Source organism: Macaca nemestrina, chromosome 6 (genome assembly GCF_043159975.1).
Source record: "Macaca nemestrina isolate mMacNem1 chromosome 6, mMacNem.hap1, whole genome shotgun sequence".
Taxonomy (NCBI): domain Eukaryota; kingdom Metazoa; phylum Chordata; class Mammalia; order Primates; family Cercopithecidae; genus Macaca; species Macaca nemestrina.
In genome coordinates, this window is record NC_092130.1 from 148837257 (window position 1) to 148861463 (window position 24207).

General features: G+C 45.2%; 1 protein-coding gene across 9 annotated transcripts in view; it reads right to left on the reverse strand.

The window, feature by feature from the left end:
* LOC105473016 (PDZ domain containing 2) overlaps positions 1 to 24207 on the reverse strand; it is a 480967-nt gene that overhangs the window by 109232 nt on the left and 347528 nt on the right. For 7 of the 9 annotated variants that reach the window (XM_071099068.1, XM_071099064.1, XM_071099061.1 and 4 more), the window contains 2 exons: positions 16526 to 17027; positions 4528 to 4670 (listed from right to left, as the gene is read on the reverse strand). In XM_071099068.1, coding sequence (XP_070955169.1) covers positions 4528 to 4670; positions 16526 to 16981 — 599 coding nt within the window. In that variant the 5' untranslated portion in view covers positions 16982 to 17027. Of the gene's footprint in view, positions 1 to 4527; positions 4671 to 16525; positions 17028 to 24207 lie in introns of those variants that run through there. The other 2 variants (XM_011726577.2, XM_071099065.1) reach the window with 2 other exon arrangements.

Here is a 24207-nt window from a genome sequence, read left to right on the forward strand (position 1 = left end):
GGGGCACCTGGGATTCACACTACACTACATGGGTCTGTATCTCCCAACAGAGTTACAGGTCCCTGAGGGAAAAGTCTCTCACTCTCAGCACCTTGTTCTTTTTCTTCTTTTTTGTTTTTTTAAGTATGTTTGTGTGTGTGTGTGTGTGTGTGTGTGTGTGTGTGTGTGTGTGTGTGTGTTTGTTTTTGAGACAGAGTCTTGCTCTGTCATCCAGGCTGGAGTGGAGTGGCACCATCCTGGCTCACTGCAGCCTGGAATTCGTGGGTTTAAGTGATCCTCCTGCCTCAGTCTCCTGAGTAGCTGGGATTACAAGTGTGTGCCACCAGGCCCGGCTTCAGCTCCTTTTTCATCCTTGAGTCTCTCCAGCCAAGCCTCATATGCAGAAGGACGAATAAAAAGAAAGAAAAGAAAAGAAAGGAAAAGAACAAATAAACTGCCTAAACTGCTGTCGCTGCAGGTATCAGACCTGGGCTACAAACAGGGTGTTTCTTTCCTTTAAATTAAATTATGGCTGACTCTGAGCTTTCTTCCCACTGGGCTGGCAGGAGACTCAGCTGTCACGGGGACTGCCTCCCTTCAGGTGGGTCAGGGCTCGGTGTGGCGTAGTGCCAGAGCACTGGGCAGGCCCCTTGAATCATGGTGAATCAACAGTCCTGTGGATCCCACCAGAGCCTCCAGTGTCTGATCTCCCAGGATCCCAAAGGAGCCAGAGGTGGCTGAATGTGGGACAAGAAAGCTGGTGAGGCAGAGAGACCTTTAGTCTAGGATCCCACTGCACTCACTAGAGCAAGCTTGGCCAACCCGTGGCCTGCATGTGGCCCAGGATGACTTTGAACATGGTCCAACACAAATTTGTAAACTTTCTTAAAACATGATGATTTTTTTTGGGTGATTTTTTTAAAGCTCATCAGCTATCGTTTGTGTTAGTGTAGTTTATGTGTAGCCCAAGACAATTCTTCTTCTTCCAATGTGGCCCAGGGAAGCCAAAAGATTGGACTTCCCCGTTCTAAAGGCTCACATCAGCACCCAGCGTGCTGCCATGAAACACACGCACGTCTCCGACACGCCCAGAAGCCCCGTTTCTCTCCAGTCCCCTGGCTTTCTTTCAATGAATCAACTGACGTCTCTTCTTCCATCCTTCCCTTCCCTTCCTTCCTTCAACAGCTTTTCTCTCACTTTCTGTCTCCTTCCTCTAGGGCACGTGCCGTTGTCTTTTCTACGAATTTGGGCTTTAACAGAAGACAGGAGACACCAGAGACCTCTGATACTCTCTGTTTCTGTCCTTCAAAAATTCCTGAAGCAGAGAAATGCTACGGGCCCCACTAGTTGTTTGGAATGGTGGGAGATGGGGAATGGGAAAACCAAGAAGAAACAAGTTGGAATCTCAGGAGTTGTGTGGGTGGGCCACTCAGGAGCTGTTTCCTATGGGAGGAGAGGGATTCAGGAATCAAGAACGCAATGGTTCAGACCAGTGTCCTGGGCTTACTTATTCAGAATGCCATCAAGACCATCCCTGTCCCTTGGGAGGCTGGGGTGGATCACGAGGTCAGGAGTTCGAGACCAGCCTGGCCAACATAGTGAAACTCCATCTCTACTAAAAATACAAAAATTAGCTGGGTATGGTGGCAAGTGCCTGTAGTCCCAGCTACTTGGGAGGCAGAGGCAGGAGAATCGCTTAAACCCAGGAGGCGGAGGTTGTGGTGAGCCAAGATCACACCACTGCACTCCAGCCTGGGCAACAGAGTGAGACGCCATCTCCAAAAAAAAAGACCATCCCCATCCCTTTTCCTTTTCTTATTTCCCTCTTTCATTTCTTTCATCTCCTGTTATTAACTAAAATGCCCCGCTTGTGAATCATATACCCCAGAGGCTCAAAGAGACAGGCACACAACTCCAGGCTAAGAATGAAAGGAAAATGATGAGACCCAATAGAAATGGCTCAGATGGGAAATAGACAAGAACAGTTCTAAGTTTATCTCTGGGCACAGGAATTTCCTACTTGCCAGCTTGCTAAAGGAAGACTAGAACTTAAGACCTATGATTAATGGGAAACTGTCTATCTGACAGGAGCTCCTCAAAGCATATGTCACTTTGGAAGTTCAATAATGCTCTTTGGAGTAAAAACCACCTAGGGTCTTAATCCTTCAATAATTACTACCACCCAGACAACTAACAATTGCAGTTAATCTTATCTCTACTTTAGTGATTAGCATCCTCTTCTGTAATAAGAGAACTGATGAGCATAAAAGACTTTGCTGGTTTTTGCCCTGGTCCTCTTCTTAAGTTTTCCATTCTTCAGACTATCTATCTCCAGCTCCTTCGACTGTACCTCATGTGACATCCTTCTGCGTCCCCTCCCAAGCCTGGGCAGGCCAATACTGGTCTGGTTTGCCACACCCCTCTTAGAATCAGGGTACCTGAGCTGAACACCAAGTTCCAGACTAGTTTATAAAAGATGATCACCTCGCTCATCAATGACACTCTCCCTTTATACGCCTACTGTATACTGTGGGCATACAATATACGTACACGCCCCACCAGGCCTTGCCAGTTGTAGACACCCTATGTGCGTGGAAGCAATTAGCTAGCAGTTAAGAGTCAGCCTGACATTTTGGGATAGCTACATCCTTCTTACTCAAAATAAACTGTTTTGCACATGCTCTAGCTAAACACCACTCCTCTTCCTACTTCAGATCATTGTTCAGATTAAAACAAAAGTGTGCCGGGCGCGGTGGCTCACGCCTGTAATCCCAGCACTTTGGGAGGCCAAGGCGGGTGGATCACGAGGTCAGGAGATCGAGACCATCCTGGCTAACATGGTGAAATCCCGTCTCTACTAAAAATACAAAAAATTAGCTGGCCCGTGGTGGAGGGCACCTGTAGTCCCAGCTACTCGGGAGGCTGAGGCAGGAGAATGGCGTGAACCCAGGAGGCGGAGCTTGCAGTGAGCCGAGATCGCTCCACTGCACTCCAGCGTGGGTGAGAGCGAGACTCCGTCTCAAAAAAAAAAAAAAAGTGTTTTTTTTGAGACAAAGTCTCTTGCTCTGTCACCCAGGCTGGAGTACACTGGCACAGTGATGGCTCAATGCAGCTTCAATCTTCCAGGCTCAAGTGATCCTCCCACCTCAGCCTCCTGAGTAGCTAGGACTACAGGAGTGTCCCAACAAGAGCAGCTAGTTTATTTTATTATTTTAGTTTAGTTTAGTTTAGTTTAGTTTATTTATTTTTGAGACGGAGTCTCACTGTGTCGCCCAGGCTGGAGTGCAGTGGTGTGATCTCGGCTCACTGCAAGCTCCACCTCCCGGGTTCACGCCATTCTCCTGCCTCAGCCTCCGGAGTAGCTGGGACCACAGGCGCCCGCGACCGCGCCTGGCTAATTTTTGTATTTTTTTTAGTAGAGACGGGGTTTCACCGTGTTAGCCAGGATGGTCTCAATCTCCTGACCTCGTGATCCGCCCGCCTCGGCCTCCCAACGTGCTAGGATTACAGGCGTGAGCCACCGCACCCGGCCCATTTTATTTTATTTTTTAATTGAGACAAAGTCTCACTCTGTTGCCCAGGCTGGAGTGCAGTGGTGCGATCTCGGCTCACTGCAACCTCCGCCACCCGGGTTCAACTGATTCTTGTGCCTCAGGCTCCCAAGTACCTGGGACTACAATCACACACCACCACACCTGGCTCATTTCTTTGTTAATTTTAGTAGAGACGGGGTTTCATCTGTTGGCCAGGCTGGTCTCGAACTCCTGATCTCAGGTGATCCGCCTTGGCCTCCCAGAGTGCTGGCATTATACGCGCACCCGGCCACTATTTTTTAATTTTTACTTTTTGTAAACACCAGGTCTCACACCATGTTGCCCAGGCTAGTCTTAAAGTCCTGGGTTCAAGCAATCCTCCCACTTTGGCCTCCCAAAGTGCTGGGATTACAGGTGTGCGCTACCGTACCTGACCTACAAAAGAAGTTTTGACGTATGAATTGTTTTCAGATCGTAAGGAGAAAAATTCACATTTACTTAATTTTCCTTCCACATCTGTATGGCAGAGATACATATATCTAAGTATGCCTGAAATCCTGATAGACCTGACAAGTGAAGCCCCAGTGCTGTGGGCTTCTGTGGTCAAACGGAAAACCAATCACTTTCCCAGGTCATTAGTCAAGTCTTATAGGAGTTAAGATCTTAGGAATGCGGTGTGCTCCTCAGCAGCATATCCTCAGTAAGCAGCCTCATATCGTCTCAGCACGTTAGGATAGGTAACACTCACTTGAAACTAAAACTACTGTAAAGAGATCCAATCTCTCCTTGTTTTAGAAGATCCTGCAGTACCTTCTGCAATTAGCCATTTCCTGTGCTCAGAGGTGTGTTCAATTCGAACCACTCTTGCCTGGTTTCCTTCTGTGCTCCAGCATAATCTTTATGAACTGTAATCACCAGGGCTTTGAACAAGTGGAAGAGGGCCTGCACCAGCGGGGAGGGAGGGGCAAGGACAGGAAGCGGAGGGACGGGGGAGGGGAGAGGGTTATCTAGTCACCTGTGAGCGGCACCTCCTTCCTTCACTTGAGTGACAACGATAGCGTGAGGTGAGCGCTTTGATCCTCGGCCTCCACTAACCTGAATTCCCAGCCCATCCGATTCTTTGAGCAGTTCCATCTTCCATATTCGGCCAACTTCCTCCTTGGAAGAAAAAGTGAGCACACCATGAAGGAGGTTGACAGACACACGGCATTGACACGGGAGAACGGAGCTGTCACGTCTGGCCGGATATCCATCACTTGTCAACAGATAATCACAGATTATCACAGGAGAAAAGAATTCTGCCGATTGGACCCAAGTCTTTGGCTGGCAGTGCTGTCCAATAGAACTTTCTGTGATCATGGAAATGTTCTATATTTGAGCCATCCGATATGGAGCCACCAGCCACAGGTGGCTATTGCATGCTTGCAATGTGCTAGTGGCAACTGGGGAACTGAATTTGTAACTGAATTGAATTCTAGTTAAATTTCAAGAGCCACCTGTGGCTAATGACTATACTATGGGCAGCACAGCACAGTGATGATTAAATTTCCTGAACAGGCTCCTGTTAAGTGAAGCTGCTTCTGCCTGAAACCTGGATGCCACTGTGCATGTAAACACTGGCTGTTTCTGGGTTCCTCTGACTTCTGCACAGCTACTAATTAATAAAGATGAAAGGAAGGCAAAGCTCAGGTCTTGCTGCCAGGAGACTTCAACTAGTTGGAACCCAGTTCTGCCATTTATAACTTATGAAAGCCACCTAATGCTTAAAAGTCTCAGTTTCCTTGCCTCTAAATTGGGAATTTAATATTTCCAGGTTTGGGCCGGGCGCGGTGGCTCAAGCCTGTAATCCCAGCACTTTGGGAGGCCGAGACGGGCGGATCACGAGGTCAGGAGATCGAGACCATCCTGGCTAACACGGTGAAACCCCGTCTCTACTAAAAAAATACAAAAAACTAGCCGGGCGAGGTGGCGGGCGCCTGTAGTCCCAGCCACTCGGGAGGCTGAGGCCGGAGAATGGCGCAAACCCGGGAGGCGGAGCTTGCAGTGAGCTGAGATCCGGCCACTGCACTCCAGCCTGGGCGACAGAGCGAGACTCCATCTCAAAAAAAAAAAAAAAAAAAAAAAAAATATTTCCAGGTTTGTTCTTAGAATTAAATATTTGTGCAAATAGGTGGCAGTACAACACCCAGTAAATAAATGTTGATAGGTAACTATATTACTTACATATACACATATAAGCATATTAATGTTAAAAATACCATATTGAGGGCCAGGCACCGTGCCTCATGTCTGTAATCCCAGCACTTTGGGAGGCTGAGGCAGGCAGATAACCTGAGGTCAGGAGTTTAAGACCAGCCTGGCCAACATGGTGAAACCCCGTCTCTATCAAAAATACAACAAATTAGCTGGGCATCATGGCAAGCTCCTGTAATCCCAGCTACTCAGGAGGCTGAGGGAGGAGAATCACTTGAACCTAGGAAGTGGAGGTTGCAGTGGGCCGAGATGGTGCTACTGTACTCCAGCCTGGGTGACAAAGCAAGACTCCATCACCAAACAAACAAGCAAGCACACAGAAAAACAAAAAACACCATATTGAATTGAATCTCAAACTTCCTTCAAACACATAAATGAGATATTTAATAGAGAAACCAAAACAAAAAATTAATTGATGAATTTGATACCCACTGCCACAGACGCTGGGCTGCACATTCCCTAAATACATTTAAGAAATGCTTCAACCCCTATACAAATCTTCTTTAAAAAAAAAATTACGCCGGGTGTGGTAGCTCATGCCTATAATCCCAGCACTTTGGGGAGGCTGAGGTGGGCAGATCACCAGAGGTCAGGAGTTCAAGACCAGCCTGTCCAACATGGTGAAATCCCATCTCTAAAAAAGATACAAAAAAAATTAGCTGGGCGTGGTGCTGGGCACCTGTAATCCCAGCTACTCAGGAGGCTGAGACAGGAGAATCGCTTGAACCTGGAAGGTGGAGGTGAACCTCCCCCCCCCACACACAAAAACCCAAAAACAATAAATAAATAAATAAACTAATCAATGTCTCTAAGCCATCTGATTGCTGATAGCCTTTCTGCCTTGGTTTATCCTCCGTTTGTCTGCTTGCTTCACTCAAGGACACACACATATGCTCACTGCAAAACCGTTGACTCTCCCAAGCCCTTAGCTATTTAGAGAAACGAAAGCAAAACCTTCCAAAGTGATTTACTTTGGGGTCTCACTTCAGACTCACCCCTGTAGTTCTTTTTAGCCTTAGCTATATGGGCCTGGCTCACAAGACATATGAAACAAAAGCCATTTTCATATGAAACAAATGACATATGACATAAGAAACAACATAGGAAACAAAAGCCATCTGCTTTTAACATCCATCATGAAAAGTGCAATGGAACCATTAAGGTCCAACATGGACAAAGCCATCAGCCCCCTAGAAATAGGCAACCTGCCTGTTCAAGCTGCTTACCAAGGAGAAAGAATGTGTGGCATTTAGAAAATCTGAAATACACAGTCAGAAACTGAAATGAAACTTCATGCAACAGTAAAAAAACCAGATGTCGAGCAGTCATTGATGTGCAGCAATAGGAATGTCTGGGGAAATTATTAGGAGAGACCTGTTGGATCCCACACTCCTTCGGGTACCGCACCGTTCGGTGGGGTTCTGCTATCCCAGGAACAGACACTGGTGCCAACTATCTCCTCCATCCCCTGACCACAGTCAAATGAAGCCTGTCTGGCCAAATGTAACTTCAGAAGTCACTGGCTTACCACAGTAGTTCATGAACTTGTCAACGATCTCTATTTCATCCAATCACCTCATTTTGGACTCTACGGTTTTTGGTTTGCTGCCTCTGACCTCTGGAACACCTTTCCCTTCCCCATTCAGAAACATCTTCCCTGGCCTTCTAAGTCTCTCATTGCTCTACTACTTCCAAAAAGCCACTCTTGAGGATCAGTACAGCCGCCAAGATGGCAACTTTCAACACTTCCAATGGGGCCCTTTGGCCTAGCAGATACCACTGAAAAGAACAGAATCAGGGATGTGCTGACTGGATGTTGTCCTGGCTTTCTGGGCCTCCCACGCCAGCATAGGGAACAGCCCTGTGGCTGCCTCACGGCACACGTGAGAGTAGGATGGTGGCTTTTTTTTTTTTTCCATGGAAGATATGTTCTGACTGCTGGGGTCTAGAAGATGAGTGTTTCTTCCAGGACAGAAAAGCCATGGACCTGTTTCCCAAGAGCAACAGGGACCATTCTTAGAGTCCAGAAATAAGAAAATCTATTTGGGTTTTAGTGCAAATTAATAAAAACCTATCCATCCCCCTTACTAGTTTACGCCACCATTCTTTTCCCCTTTTCCCCTCCTCCTTGTCAAACAAAACATGTAAGTATGGTTAACGAAGGATGTGACAATACTAGGTACATTCCTTTCTAATTTTTAAATGCTTTTAGAAGTAGGACTTGTGACAAGAAACATGCAAAATGACGTTCATGGGAATAGAATATCAGCCTGAATGTATATATACACTGACCTAAGAGTTCAAGACACTGTCTATCAAGAGCACCCACATATCCACTCCATTTGCCTGCCCCCAGCCGCCCCAAATCACAAAACTTGTTAAAAACAAAGTCATGCAAAACACGTAACAAATAAAATTGGCTTCAGAGGGCAGAAATCACCAGTCTGTAATATAGCCCTCAACGACACTAGTCAAGAAACAGACCTTCTTTTTCACTTTTATCCAATAACGTAGCTTTTTTTCTTTTTTTTTTTTCAAAATTGAAAGTAGGAAATAGGAGGGGAGTATCCAAAGAAATTAATGCAAGTTTCCTCACCTTGGAATTTCTGATCATTTAATGAAGGGAGTTCAGAGGACTACAAAGGAAGACACAAGCAGCAAGAAGTAAATGTTAGCAGTTTTTTTTGTTTGTCTTTGTTTTTCTTTTGAGACAGGGTCTCACTCTGGAGTGAGTGCTGGAGTGCAATGGTGCAATCTTGGCTCACTGCAACCTCTGCCTCTTGGGTTCAAGCGATTCTCCTGCCTCAGCCTCCTGAGTAGCTGGGATTACAGGTGCGCACCACCACATCCATTCAGCGAATTTTTGTATTATTAGCAGAGACAGGGTTTCACCATGTTGGCCAAGCTGGTCTCGAACTCCTGACCACTGGTGATCTGCCCACCTTGGCCTCCCAAAGTGCTGAGATTACAGGCGTGAGCCACCGTACCTGGCCCACAATTGTCAGTTTTAAATGTATTTGCCTACAGCAAAGTTCAGTAAAAAATAAAACCAGTGTCTGACACTTAGTACGCTAAAACTTGTACTGGCCAAAAACTAACAGGCCAACTTAAATATAATGATATTAAGGATATTTCCAATTACCTCCTTTAACAATTCCACTTGGGTATCTGATATACACCTTAATACAATCAAAACTGGACTTTTTCCTCTCTTGCTCCTGGCTTTCCCATCTCAACGGGAACAGCATTATCCTCTACTCATGCTAAAGATGATCCACAAGCCAAAAGTCCATGAAGTATCTTTGATTCCTTCTGTTTTACCTCCCACATCTGAACCACAAGTACCATTTGTAGAGTCTAGTTCCAAAACAGATCCCACACCCACCGACTTCGGCTCATCTCCCCCGGCACCTCCCCCTTGTCAAAGTGACCAGCTCCAGTTTGGTCTCCCTTTCAACTTTTCACCTCCTACAATCCATGATCAAACTTCCGAGGGGAATGTTTAAAAAACACAGGCTGTGATGCACTCAGCGTAAGCCCTCCAAAAACTTCCCACCGGACCAAGAATAAGGTTCAAACTACAAGGTGGCATATGCGAACCTCTGTAACGAGCCCCGACCACACCTCCTGAATCGTCTCCTAGTGCCCAGTGTCTTTTCTCCTGGAACACTCTATCGTTCCTGCCTGAGGGCAGATGCTTTTGCTGGTTCTTCCCTGGGAACATTCTGCCCCAGACTGTGCAGGGCTGACCTTTTCTGACACTCAGTCCTCAGCTCAAACATTGCCTCTTTACTGAGATCTTCCTGCTCTGACACCCAACATCCACCAGCCCCCTGCCCATGACACTGCCCAGCCACCTTTCACTTCACCCTGTTTTATTTCATTGGCTCGTCAGCTTCTGACACTGTGATTCGTGGATTTGCTTATTTATTGTTTGTGGTATGCTGTAAACGCTGTGAGGTAAGAACATTGTCTGTCTTGCTTACCAACCAGTTCTCTAGCAGTTACAACAGTGTCTACCACATAATAATGATATCCCATAAATAGCACTGAAGGAACAAATATAGAATGTTTATCCACTAATCTTACGGTTCCATGACAGTCCTTGCGACTGAGGTTAAGAAGCTCACACAGATGGGAGATCTGTCTGTTTGCCAGTGTGTTCAATGTGTGAACCCTGGTCCAGTTGGAGAGACCGAGTTCTGCAACAGACCCTGTCTAGACAGATGGTTTGGGCATTTGTTTTCTTTTATATTAGCTAAAAGGGCAACGAGACTTTGTCAGCCTATTGAGAAAAAGCCAAACCCTGAAAAACTGGATGCTATGGAGTCTTCTGCACTAATGTTGTTGGAGTGTTACCCTTTCCTGTAAACTGCCAATTACTGTGTGAGTTCACACATGCATCCCTTCACTGAAGCCAACGAAGGGATTTATTTACCAAAACAGGAGCGTACATTAAAGGGAGCTGTCTCACAGCATTTAAATGACCTCATTACTGCTGGAACCAAAAAGAAAACTTTACAACAGCAACTTTGCCCCATATGTGAGAAGACACAATTCAACCAGAATCTTGCTACAGTAAGTGCTCCGGCTCTAGTTGCAAACCTTTCCTGAAACCGTTTACTTACACCTTCTTATTCAGAATGATCAGTAAGACATGGGTGAGCATAATGTCAGAGCTGGAAGTCCCTTAGTCATCAGACCAAAATGCTTAGTTTATAGGTGAGAAAACAGAAAGCCAAAGAAAGGCCGCAACAACCTGAAGGCCACAGTGCTGGGGATGGCAGAACTGAGGCAGGAACTCAGGGTCCCATCTCCCAGGACTAGTACTCTTGGGGCCTTCATAAATATCTACAAGGCACTGAGCTAAGATGGGAAACAAAGACAAAGAAGGCCCCGCCCTGTACTATTCACAATAGCAAAGATATAGAATCAACCTAAGTATCTATCAATGGCTGACTGGATAAAGAAAACGTGGTATACACCAGGCCAGGCGTGGTGGCTCATGTCTGTAATGCTGGCACTTTGGGAGGCTGAGGTGGGCAGATCACTAGAGGTCAGGAGTTCAAGGCCAGCCTGGCCAACATGGTGAAACCCCTTCTCTACTAAAAATACAAAAAATTAGCTGGGCATGGTGGCATGTACCTATAGTCCCAGCTATTTGGGAGGCTGAGGCAGGATAATTGCTTGAACCCGGGAGGCAGAGGTTGTAATGAGCTGAGGTTGCGCCACTGAACTCCAGCCTGGGCGACAGAGTGAAACTTCATCGCAAAAAAAAAAGAAAAAAAAAAAAAAAGAAAATGTGATATATACCATAGAATACTCCTCAGTCATAAAACAGAATGAAATCATGTCTTTTGCAGCAACATGGATGGAACCAAAGGCCATTACCTTCAGTGAAATAACTCAGGACACAAAGTCAAATACTCCATGTTCTCACTCCTAAGTGGGAGGTGAACAATGGGTGCCCATGCAGAGTGGAATAATAGACACTGGAGACTGGAAAAGGGGGAAGCGGGGTGAGAGCTGAAAAATTATCTACTGAGTACAATGTTCACTATTCAGGTGATGGGTACGTTAAAGCCTGAACTTCATCACTATGTAATATATGCGTTGAAGAAATCTGCACCTCCATCCCCCAAATATATAAAACATTTTTAAAAAATCAAAGGCTCTGCTCTTAGGCTACTGGGGACACAACGAGCCAAATGGTAATTGGAATACGTGGGGCTCGGGCATGAATGAAGGCCAGCAGAGGGTACCGCAGGAGACAGAGGAGGAGATGGCTAACCATAGAGCAGGTGGCAGGAATGTCATGGAGGCCTTCTAGAGGAGGGTGTCTTGAGGCTTGGTCCCCCAGGAAAGGTAGAAGCTAAGCGACACAGGAGAGGGAAGAAGAAACCAGGTAGTGAGTGCAGCACTCGCAAAGGCTCAGAGGTGACAGTAAGTATGGCTTTTGAAAAAGCTTGCAGTGAATTCATTCCAAATCAGGGAGGAAGAAAGCATAAGAAACTGGACATCAGGGATAGCTTCCAGATGGGGGTTAGTTACCAGAAAGGACAGGCCATGAGAAGCTTTCAACTTTCAGCCCTACCCCCATCTTCTGGAGTCAGGGGAGACATGCTGGAGTTTGAGTTAACAAATGATCATGCCTTCGGGATGAAGCCTTCACACAAATTCCTAGAGTATGGGGTTCAGAGAGCTTCCAGGTTGGTGAATACATCCACGTGCCAGGAGGGTGACGCACTCCCCTCACCCCCACCCTCCTCCACAGGGACAGAAGCTCCTGTGCTGGGAACCCTCCGGACCTCACTTTATGCAATTCTTCATCTGTATTCTTTATTATATAATAAACTGGTAAAGGCAAAAAAGAAAAAAAGAAAGCAGTGAGAGATGGACGCAGACAGTTAAGCAGGAATCAGATAATAAAGGGCCTCGAATGACTGACAAGGTGTTTGGTAACAACCATGAAGGCCAAGTGGACCCACCAAACAGGTTTCAGCCAGTGTGTGTGTGTGCACACACATGTATGTTGTGCACCTATGTGCATGTGTGTGAGTAATGAGATGTGCTGTTTAGAAAGGTCCCTCTGGTGGCAGTTGGGACAGTGGATGAATGGGATAGCAATGGGGGCGATGTCCCAGGTAGGGGAGTACTATGACAGCCCAGGGGCGAAATGAAAGCAGCCTAGCCCTGACCTGAAGTTATGGGAGTAAAGAGAGAGGGAGGGTGAGCTGCAGGATTTCAAAAGGAGCTACAGTTGACGGAACTTGGTGATTGACCGAACATGGCAGAAGGGAGCAGGAAGTGCTTCAGGTGACTCCAAGATGACCAGCTGTCCCGGTCTCCCTAGGACGGAGGGTTTCCCAGGATTTTCAGTGAGAAACCAGGGGAAGTTCTAGACAAACCAGGATGGTTGGTCACCCCATTGAATCTCATCAAACTTCCAGCTTGGGCAAACTTTGGGGACGGGGAGACCTAGAGCATTGGAGTGGGTTCAGTGCTATGGGAAAGGGATGCGCTAAGTTTTAGGCATGATGTGAAATATCCAACATGGAGACATCCTGCAGGCAGTGGGCACAAAATTCAGGGGGCTCAGGAGAGAGCTGAGGGCTGAGACACAGACTTGGGAGATGTCACCAGGTAGGACAATGTAGGTTTGCCCAGTGGCCATCAGGGCTCAGGAGAGAGCTGAAGGCTCACACACAGACTTGGGAGATGTTACCATGTAGGACAATGTGAGTTCACCCAGTGACCAAGGGAAAAGGACCATCCTCAGGCTGCCTCTGATGCAAACATGAGGGCTCATCAGGGAGATGTTCTGAGTGTGACGCTCCTTCTGAGTTTTCTACCCGTTTCTGCAGACGCAGATCCGGGCAGCCTGCATGAGACTCTGCTGAACCACTTACAGAGGAGGCATAGGAAAAGGGTCTGGTACTGTACAGGGTAGATTACGATTCCTAGGGAAATACTACAAATGTACCCATAGACATTCCCGCCAGTCATGAATAAACTGTCCTGCTTGGCAAGTGGTAGGGTTCTTTTTTTGTTATGTGACTACATTTGGTTGTATTCATTTTCAACATGTAGCATTACAAAAATACATTACGTTCTATATAAGCAGATTCGCAAAAAGTCTCATCTTAGAGCAGTAAAGATCTTTGCTAAGAAGATAATGAGGAACTTTGAACTCATGTGTAAAATAGTTTGTCTACGTCCTAGGAGATTCTGTTTCAGAGGATAAATCCAACTTTGCCTTTTTAAGTAGTAATCTGCTTGTATATGTATTATTGTGAGTTAATGTTTTATAGAAAATACCATTTTTAAAACAGAAAAATTTGTTTAAAGGAGATATATCTCCTGTTGCTCTATTAAGAGGGAACCGGATGGAAAAGGCAAGACTGAGGGTTTATTTTAATGGAACATTTTCTTAGAACAAGTAACAGTCTATGAAAAAGAAGTGCCTGACAAACAAAAATGGTCTGAATGCTTATGAGCTTTTCTGTCATTTATTAATTTTTTGCAGCTATATTAAATCATTATAAAGGCAGAAATGGAAAAATACTCACATGTTTAATCTCCCATTATTCAAATGGAACAAAATTTTCCCCCCTAAAGGCTTAAGAGGTAAATAGGCATTTTCTGTTTTTCTGGAAATTCCATTTTAGCATGACCTTGGTCTCTGTCCTGGAGTAAAAATAAAAATCCCAAGAACCTAAACAGTCTTGTGTGAAGGTCTGTTGGTTCCAATTCGGGTGCCACCAGAATGTGGGGGAAAGCTGTGAAAATCTACTTTTTGCCAACTGGGCAAGTGCACCTAATAAAGATAACTTTATGGTTGAACAGGGTGCTAAAATATTTGAGCCTGAGAAAACGTGTGGTCCATTCTGATTTACCAAGGCAAAAGGTATGACCTGGTGCCAAAACTCAGAATATGAATTATAAACAGTTACAAAGAATGCAAATTCCAGATGGCAAGTCTCCCCTTTCTATAGGCATACGGCTTTTTAAAAAATGCCCTAAAGGCAATGGATCACAGTTTGGTTGTTTTCACTCTTTCATTTATACCTCATAGGATGTTTGACCTTGAGCATAAAAACTAGGCAAAGGAACTCTGATATATGTAGTCTTCAAATAGCGAATCCAGAAGTTCAATTTTAATTAAATTTATTACTAGATTATGCTTAATTAAGGTGAGCAGAAGATGAGTAATCTCTTAAAAGTTTAGGTTTTGTTTGTTTTTGAGACAGTCTCACTCTGTTGCCCAGGATGAAGGTTAGTGGTGCGAGTCTTGGCTCACAGCAACCTCCGCCTCCCAGGTTCAAGTGATTCTCATGCCTCAGCCTCAGCCTCCCGAGTAGCTAGGATTACAGGCATGTGCAACCATGCCCAGCTAAGTTTTGTATTTTTAGTATTTTTGGTTTTGCCACGTTGGCCAGACTGGTATGAACTCCTGGCATCAAGGGATCCACTTGCCTCGGTCTCTCAAAGTTCTGGGATTATAGGCCTGAGCCACTGCACCTGGCCCTTTGTTTGTTTTAAAATCATTCCAAATTATTTCCACTGTGTCCTAGGTCAAATGAAGGCCTATTCTTTGGACTGTATGTGAGATTGAACCTTCTCTGGTGCTTTAAACCTTCAAATGATTAAGGGAGCCAATACCCACTACCTTATTTTGCTCACATTAGGCTTTCTGTGTATGCACAATCTAATCATTAGGGAAGAAATCCTATCAAGATAGAGTACGCACTGATAAGAAACACATTATAATACTTTCACAGCAATTAATTTGGAAGAGGTATATATTATAATCTTTTTTTTTTTGTCCTTAATCCTTTTTTGGGGGGAACTCATAAAATTGGTAGCAAATCATTGATGGAAACATCAATTTTTTTCTTATTCACACATTCTATTTACAAATAATGCCTTCTCTGTGTCCAACTTTATGAAGGTCACCCCGCTCCTCAAATGAAGGAACATAACCTCTTGAGAGAGGGGTTACTGTAATGCTTTTCAACCCATTGTACATTTGGCTACAATGGCAGAAATCACACTTACTCCCAGGGCACCATTTCTCAGCAGACAAAACTCAACTCGATACTTTTTGGTTTGTTTTTTTGAGACAGGGTCTTGCTCTGTCACCCAGGATGAAGTGCAGTGGCGCAATCTTGGCTGTAACCTTTGCTTCCCAGACTCAAGCAATCCTCCCACTCAGGTCCCCAGCCAATTTTTTTGTATTTTTGGTAGAGACAGGGTTTCACCATGTTGCCCAGGTTAGTCTCACACTCCTGAGCTCAAGCAATCCACCATTCTTAGCCTCCCAAGGTGCTGGGACTACAGTCACCAGCCGCCACACCTGGCCTCAACGTGATACTCCTACACCCATTTTGATCTTTATAACTTTCTCTTTCATCCCTAAAGGTTGTCTCCTGAGTCAGAGAAGAAACCACTCAGCATACACATCGGTAATTTATCGTTTCAACTGCAGCCTGCAGGAATATCTAGGAAGATTCTTGGAATGAACATGTCTACCCTAAAGAAATGTAATTCTCATAAGATAGAATGTTGGTGATAATGAGGGAGACCATTTGAGGCTAGAAGCTTACCCCTTATCATTCAGAATACACCTAAAGGCAAAGCAGATGTGGTAACCAACCTTGACCCTCACAGCTGGATTTCACAGGATCAGAGATTTCTGTCAAGCTTCCAAACTTCCCTAGAATTCAGCAATGTAATAACACGATCCCATGAAAACATCACTACTTTTGAACAGCTAAAAATAAAAGCAGATGCTTCCCTGTGTATTGAATACCCTTCCTGTGTAATACTGAGGCTTAGATGTTTGTGGTGTCAACTGCCATGAGGAATTCTTGGCCTTGCAGCAGCAATTCCACCGGTGACAGCAGCGATAAATAATGATGCAGCTAAGTACTTTATCTGGACCTCACATGACTCAAATTTTAACACAGAAGGCTTGAGTTTTCCACTTAGGATCACTTGACTAGCTCTTTATTTATGTAGGATAAAATGACTGGAGGTTTTTGTCATTCTCCTCCAATCACTTTTCTTAATGCATTTGTTGGCTTCTCAATGTGAGGTCACCTTAGGTCTATTTTTTAAACCTTAAAAGCAACTTCAAACAATATTTCTTTTAAAATTCTGGTTCTGAGCCCAGCTTGTATTTCCCACACGGGCTGGGCTGCAAAAACAAACAAACACAATACATAAAATTCTGGTCCCGTAATCAAACCAAACCTTACCCGTGCCAGGCAGTCGCTCGATTGGAAGTCCGTCTTCCCACCTTTTGAGAAGCGGCGTTTGTCATTGCTTGTGGTCAGAGGAGCATCTGTCTTTGGAATTCTATGCTCTGTCCCTCTGTCCACTTCTGACCTCTCTAGATGGGGTCCAGCCACCTCCTTGAGAGAATCTGGGCCATTTTCTAGCTGAAAGACATGGCCATTTCCAAGTTCAGGGTCAGGGCCGTTCTCCAACTCAGTGCTGGGGTCACTGGACACCTCATAGCCAATGTGGCCCTTGGATTCTTCAGGGGCCTTGTTGGCAGGAGGCCTGGAGATGACCCCAAACTTTCTGGTTCGTTTTCCCTTTTTCGCAGTTCGGTCACCCAGCTCCAAGGTAGGTGCTTCTCCTGGTTCAGAGCTGTTGCTACTGTTGCCATTATAAGTGGAGTGGGCTTTGTGCTTAAAGCGACGCAGCATGATCAGGTAGATAAAGCCGCCATTCCAGCACTGCTCAGCCAGGTAACTGCAACAGACAGACAGGTGCCAGTTAGAACCCCACGCACCGTTCCTGGACAGCACAGCAGACAGAGGCATTCAAGGGTCCACCCAAGTGACAACAAGTCGGCCGATGGACTGAGGTATTGAGCTTCCTAAAGAGATTCACCAGCCGATTCACTCTTTTAATTTGTCATAATTGATGCAAACAATTACTCTCAAACTCCCAAAACAAACACAAAACCCCATGAACTAGAAATGACTAATTTAAGTACCATAGGATCAGGAGTTGGAGAAGGATTTTTCTAGGACCAGAGCCAATGCTAACATATCATTAAAAAATAAAACACTTCTTCACTGCCACCATTTCTTGCATCGGAATTATGCTAGGCTCCCATCCGTATAGTTCCAATGGAATGAAACTCTGAGTCCCCAGGGTAAAACATGGATAGAGTAGATTAGGGGAAGTATAAAGTTCTGCTCCTAGGAGCAAATCATCAACAGCACAACAACAGGAGCCTATGCCTCATGAGTAGGGGTAACAGCCAGTGACTGGTATTAAAAGCCAACTGATGGATGGGTACAGTGGCTCACACCTGTAATCCCAGCACTTTGGGAGGCCCAGTGGGCAGACTGCTTGAGCCCAGGGGTTTGAGACCAGCTTGGGCGACATAGTGAAACCCCATCTCTACTAAAAATGCAAAAATTAGTCCAGTGTGGTGGTCCGTACCTCTGTAATCCCAGCTACTTGGGAGGCTGAGGTGGGAGGATCACTTGGGCCTGGGAGACAGAGGCTGCAGTGAACCGAGATCATGCCACTGCATTCCGGCCTGGGTGACAGAGTGAGACCCTGTCCCCAAAAACACAAAACAAAACAAATAGGCAACTGGCTAAGTAGGCGCTGGTGGCAACCGTGCACTGTGTTGAATGAGGATCGGGCTCATGTCTTGATAACAGTCCTAGTTTGGGCTGATCATAGCACACATGGAGTGTCATTTCCAGTCTGGACATCACATTAGGAGGAGCACTGACAATGTGGAAAACACATAGACAAAGGCAGACCAGGACAAAAGGCTGTTGGAGACCGTGTCAACCAGGAACAGTTGGAGGAATAAGAGACGCTCAGCATGGAGAAGACAAGGGTCAGGGTCAGCCGCTTTTTCATATGTGAGGGCTGGCAGATATTTAGAAGCAGGAAATAATATAAAGGAGATAAAGTATGTGAAGCATGACACATGATAACGGCTCCAGATCTTAAAGAACGATAAGAAAATACAACATCAAATGAAATGAGTAATTAGGGGTATTCAGGACCGGATCATCAAAGCTTTGGCAAAGAAAACCCTTGCACAAAGTCAGGAAACCAGGCTGGGCTGGACCCTCCACTTGTGCTACCTAAGATAAAGCAGCACAAATCCCTGATGAACCCAGGAAAACACCTTCCCCACTGGAATTTTGCCACATTCTACACATCACTCGTTCCTAAGCAAAAGTGTCAACAACCAAATCCTTCACAAATCAGATCTGCTTCTGGATCTTATACACCCACGCAGTAAAAGCCTGGGGCTACGTGCAACGCTGCCTCTGAAGAAATGATGACTGCAGGTAAATAGACATTAACGTGCCTTCTGTGATCTTGTCAGCAGGGAAATCAGACCTGAGAGCTGGGGCAGTCATTACATGACATGGGAAGGAGGCCAGGTCATAAAGGCCTCCTCTCATCTCATAGTGAGCTTTCACTGAGGTAGCAGGCAAGGGAGTGGGAAGGAGAGGTGACCACATGTGCTTGAAATGCACTAAATTCTGGCTCAAAGGCATATATTCCCCATACCTAATGGTCACATTAATTGAATGACAGTGACTGTCTAACTAAAGGAGAGAATAATTCTGAATTTTTGCTATGGAATAAAGTGAACAACAACAACAAAGGGACACTCATGACTCAAACATGAACCAAACTCAATAAAATCCTTCTTTGATCCCAGGCTAGAAACCATACATGTATAAAACCAGACAGATAAAAGATACCGTACAGACGCCAGGTCATCCTGTGAAATACAGAGGGACAAAGAGGCATTAAGACCATCCATAAGGCCGGGTGCCGTAGCTCATGCCTGTAATCCTTGCACTTTGGGAGGCTGCGGCAGGAGGATAACCTGAGGTCAGGAGTTCCAGACCAGCCTGGCCAACATGGTGAAACCCTGTCTCTACTAAAAATACAAAAGTTAACCAGGTGCGGTGGTACGTGGCTGTAGTCTCAGTTGCTCAGAAGACTGAGGCACGAGAATCACTTGAACCCAAAAGGCAGAGGTTGCAGTGAGTTGAGACTGTGCCACTGCACTCCAGCCTGGGTGTTAGAGCAAGACTCCATCTCAAACAAACAAACAAACAAAACACCATCCACTAGTCTTGAAAATAAAAATTAAACCTGTCTCTCAGCACAATTTTTCTTTTTCTTTTTTTTTTTTGAGACGGAGTCTCACTCTGTCACCAGGCTGGAGTACAATGGCATGATGTTGGCTCACTGCGACCTCTGCCTCCCGAGTTCAAGTGAGTCTCCTGCCTCAGCCTCCCGAGTAGCTGGGACTATAGGCGTGTGCCGACACACCCAGTTAATTCTTGTATTTTTAGTAGAGACGGGTTTCACCATGTTGGCCACGATGGTCTTGATCTCTCAACCTTGTGATCTTCCTGCCTCAGCCTCCCAAAGTGCTGGGATTACAGGTGTGAGCCACCGTGCCCGGCACAATTTTTCCATAATGTATAGATTTCATTTCTTTGCATTGTAAACATTTTTTCCATAGTGGAAAAATCCACGGAAAGGTATAAAACCCTAAAAGTAGGTAGCTAGGCTGTATTTAAAATTTAAAATACACGTGTGCTACTATTTAAAATACACGTGCTCAGATGTCATGAAAAAGAGTGCAGGGCATAAACACAAGACCAGATTGAAAGTGGGACACCCAAATCCTCATTCTGGCTTTGACCTAACCATTAAAACAATGGCAACTGTTTTCCATGACACCTGATAGCTGGGTCTTCCATCACTGATGAACAGATCAACAAATGTTGATATATCCATATAACAGAATATTATTTGTCAGTAAAAAGGAATAAATTATATGCTACAACATGGGTGAAACCTGGAAACATTATGCAAAGTGAAAGAAATCAGCCCACAAAAAGCTGTATGTTGTATGATTCCATTATATGACATGTCCAGAACAGGCAAATCCAGAGAGACAGAAAGATTAGCGCTTGCCAGGAGCTGGGGGAGAGGGGAATTGGGACTCACTGCTAATAGATCCAGGGTTTTGGGGGGGTGAAGGAAATGTTCTGGAATTAGATAGTGGTGATGGTTGCACAACCTAGCACTAAAACTCACTGAAATGTACACTTTAAAATGGTGAATTTTCTGTTATGTGAACTGTGTCTCAATTTTCAAAAAACAGTGAACATAGCATTATTGGGCAAATTTTGAGTTCATAGTGAATAGTATTATTATGGGCAAATTTTGAGTTCATTGTTTGAGTACGTGCCTTATAGACACGATTTACCCAAGAACTGTCTTAACAGAAGATGAAAGTGCAACTTGGAAATATCAATCAGCTTGCCGAAGTTCACATCACTGCTGAGCAGCAGATCCAAACCTGCCTGATCCCAAAGCCCATCCTCTGCCCACTGTGCAATTCTCTTTACGTCACTGTCAACCCTGCACTTTCGTTTCCTCATCTGTAAAGTGAGGGTGTTAAAATGGATCATCTTGTTTGTTTTCACATTCTAATAATTGTGAACGCTAGTTTCCCAGGAAGAATTCTGGGAATAAGAGGAGTGAGCCATCCCAACAGTACTGATCTGGTACACAGCACAAAACATAAACCTGGAAAAAATATATATATATATATATTTTTTGAGACAGAGTCCCACTCTATTGCCCAGGCTGGAGTGCAATGGCATGATCCCAGCTCACTGCAACCTCCAACTCCTGGGTTCAAGGGGTTCTCCTACCTCACCCTCCCAAGTAGCTAGGATTACAGGTGACCACCACCATGCTCGGCTAATTTATTTGTATCTTAGTAGAGATGGGGTTTCACCATGTTGGCCAGGCTGGTCTGGAACTCCTGACCTCAGGTGATCCACCCACCTCAGGCTCCCAAAGTGCTGGAATTACAGGCGTGAGCTACTGCTCTTGGCCAGAAATACTCATTTTAGCTCCAAACTGTCCTAGGCCTCCGAAACATTTATGATCATCCTGAAAAAGATTTAGCTTGGAGACAAAGTTCATTCAAAATAGCTTTTTGGGAATCTACTTTTTATTAAATATGTTAAATCTCTAAACAACACGAGGAGTGGTATGCAGAGACCTTTTCAGTATCAAAAAAGCTGGCCTATTGATTCAGAGTATAGGAACTTAAACATCTTTCTCCCCTGTACTCTCATGGAAGTTCCAAGAACCTTGGAAGGTGCCTGTGACTGAGACAGTATTTTACTTCTACTGCAGGGTCCATTCTTGGCAAAATGACAAAGCCAAGAGGAGTTTATCTTGAGTTCAGCACCATCTCCCTGTCCTCTCCAGCTTCCTGGCAATAAATAAGACCCTGTCACCTTAAAGGAACTGTATGACAGGTTATTTTATTCCTTCCTGGACACTGAATTTTCTAAGGTCTTCCTGCAGACAAAGGACAACGAATGAATTATGGATGCTGCAGCAAGCTGGTGAGAAAGAGACTTTAAGTAGGGGGTACTTTTCTCAGAATGCATTTTTTTTTTTTTTTTGAGACGGAGTCTCGCTCTGTCGCCCAGGCTGCAGTGCAGTGGTACAATCTCGGCTCACTGCAAGCTCTGCCTCCTGGGTCCACGCCATCCTCCTGCCTCAGCCTCCCGAGTAGCTGGGACTACAGGCGTCCACCACCACGCCTGGTTAATTTTTTGTATTTTCAGTAGAGATGGGGTTTCACCATGTTAGCCAGGATGGTCTCAATCTTCTGACCTCATGATCCACCTGCCTCGGCCTCCCAAAGTGCTAGGATTACAGGCGTGAGCCACCGCGCCCAGCCCAGAATTCTTTAAACCACCTTCAACATGAGGCCTCCACATTCTCTGTCCATGGGTATTTAAATGATTTACCTAACTTTTCCAGCCCCTTCTGACTAATTCATACACTCAAGTCCCTTTTTCTGTTCAGTAGGATTCTTACCCAACATTAAAATCATTACACTAAACTCTGAAGTCAGTATTTGAGAAAGAAATGGAATATAATCACGTCCTCTAGAAAAATAGAAGGCTTCCTCTCCATTAACAGGTATGATTAGTCTTTCAGACACTTCCTCCTTCACATATTTTTTTAATTTGCAATTTTCCTTTGGTGTGCAAAATTATTAATTAAGATTTATTTGACTTTGACCTTTGCAGGATAACTTTAAGACAAATGGAAAGACCAGGGTATCCAGAAGTGACGTTCTGAGTTCTAGCCTAGAACGTTCCCTTTGAAATCTATTGTAGTTCTGAGGGACACAGTATCGCTCCGTTGCCCAGGATGGAGTGCAATGGTGTGATCTCAGCTCACTGCAGCCTCCGCCTCCCAGTTTCAAGTGATTCTCCTGCCTCAGCCTCCCACGTAGCTTACAGGTGCACACCACCATGCCTAATTTTTTGTATTTTTGGTAGAGATGGAGTTTTGCCATGTTGGCCAGGCTGGTCTCGAACTCCTGGCCTCAAGTGATCTGCCCACCTCAGCCTCCCAAAGTCCTGGGATTACAGGAGTGAGCCACTGCGTCTGGCCAGTTGTAGCTCTTTACCTCACCAGACCTCTTCTGGACACATCACTTCCTCCTCCTTTTCCTGCAAAAGGTGCCTTATCTGAAAGAAAGTTTTGAGCAACTCCTCTGTTCCTTGATGCTCTATCATAATTCTGGAGTCTGGGCTATCCAAGGTTGGGAGTCCTGGGAAGAGGTTGGCGGGTGAGGGTGGGGGCTTAGAAAAGACAGAGGAATAAAGCTGCCTGGAGTTCAAAGACCAATAAAGACAAGAAAATAGATGAGAGGGGCAAATACAGGGAGACGTCAGAAGGCTGAAGACATAATTTATTTATCTGTGCCTGGATTCTATTAAAAGAGGGCTTGAGACAGCTGTATAGTTTTGATATTTGACTTTTGCCAAAACCTTTGGAAAAAAACAATTTCCAGGTACCTCTGAAAATCATCTTGGGTGTTCAGCCATCGATTATTGATGCCTGGCACACCGTATGAACCCATGGCAGGTGCTGCCAAGCTGAACCATGGGTGTCTATATGTGCAATTCAAAGTAACCTGGGGCCAGATGCTGTGGCTCACACCTGTAATCCCAGAGCTTTTGGAGGCCATGGTAGAAGGGTCGCTTGAGCCCAGGCGTTCAAAACCAGCCTGGGCAACATGGCAGGAAGCAGTCTCTACTTTAAAAATATATATATATTGGCCAAGCGCATTGGCTCACGCCTGTAATTCCAGCACTTTGGGAGGCCAAGGCGGGTGGATCATGAGGTCAGGAGTTTGAGACCAGCCTGACCAACATGCTGAAACCCCGTCTCTACTAAAAATACAAAAATTAGCCTGGCGTAGTGGCGTGTGCCTGTAATCCCAGCTACTCAGGAGGCTGAGGCAGGATAATCGCTTGAACCCGGGAGTCGGAGGTTGCAGTGAGCCGAGATGGCACCAGGGCACTCCGGCCTGGGCAGGCGAGTGAGACTCTGTCAAAAAAAAAAAAAAAAAAAAAAAAAAGGAAGGAAGGGAAGGAAGGAAACTTGTATCACCACCACTGGGCACTGGCTTATACTACAATGCCATAAACGCAAGAGAATTCTGAAGACTTTTCACTGAAGCAGGCACTCTTATTTCACTGGAGTATGTCAGGTCCCTACACAGACAACAGGAGAATAAACAACCATAAGGGGATGTTTACAGATGAGTTATTACTACAGGATCTGAGTTTATAGGACGGTACTAGCTGCTAATAGTCACCTTGCTGGACACACAGGATGGACAGAGAGCCATTAATTGTTCGTGCCCAGGATTTTCCCTCCCCTAAGAAGTAATGGGAGGCTACAAAGCTGTTTGCGGTCTTTTGAAAACCTGCTAAGCCTAATTAGAGAACTGTCTGATGCTGTAAATCTACAGGTTCCCAGAGAACAACTGGTTGAGAGGAAGTGTTAAATCTATATAGATTAATTTCTC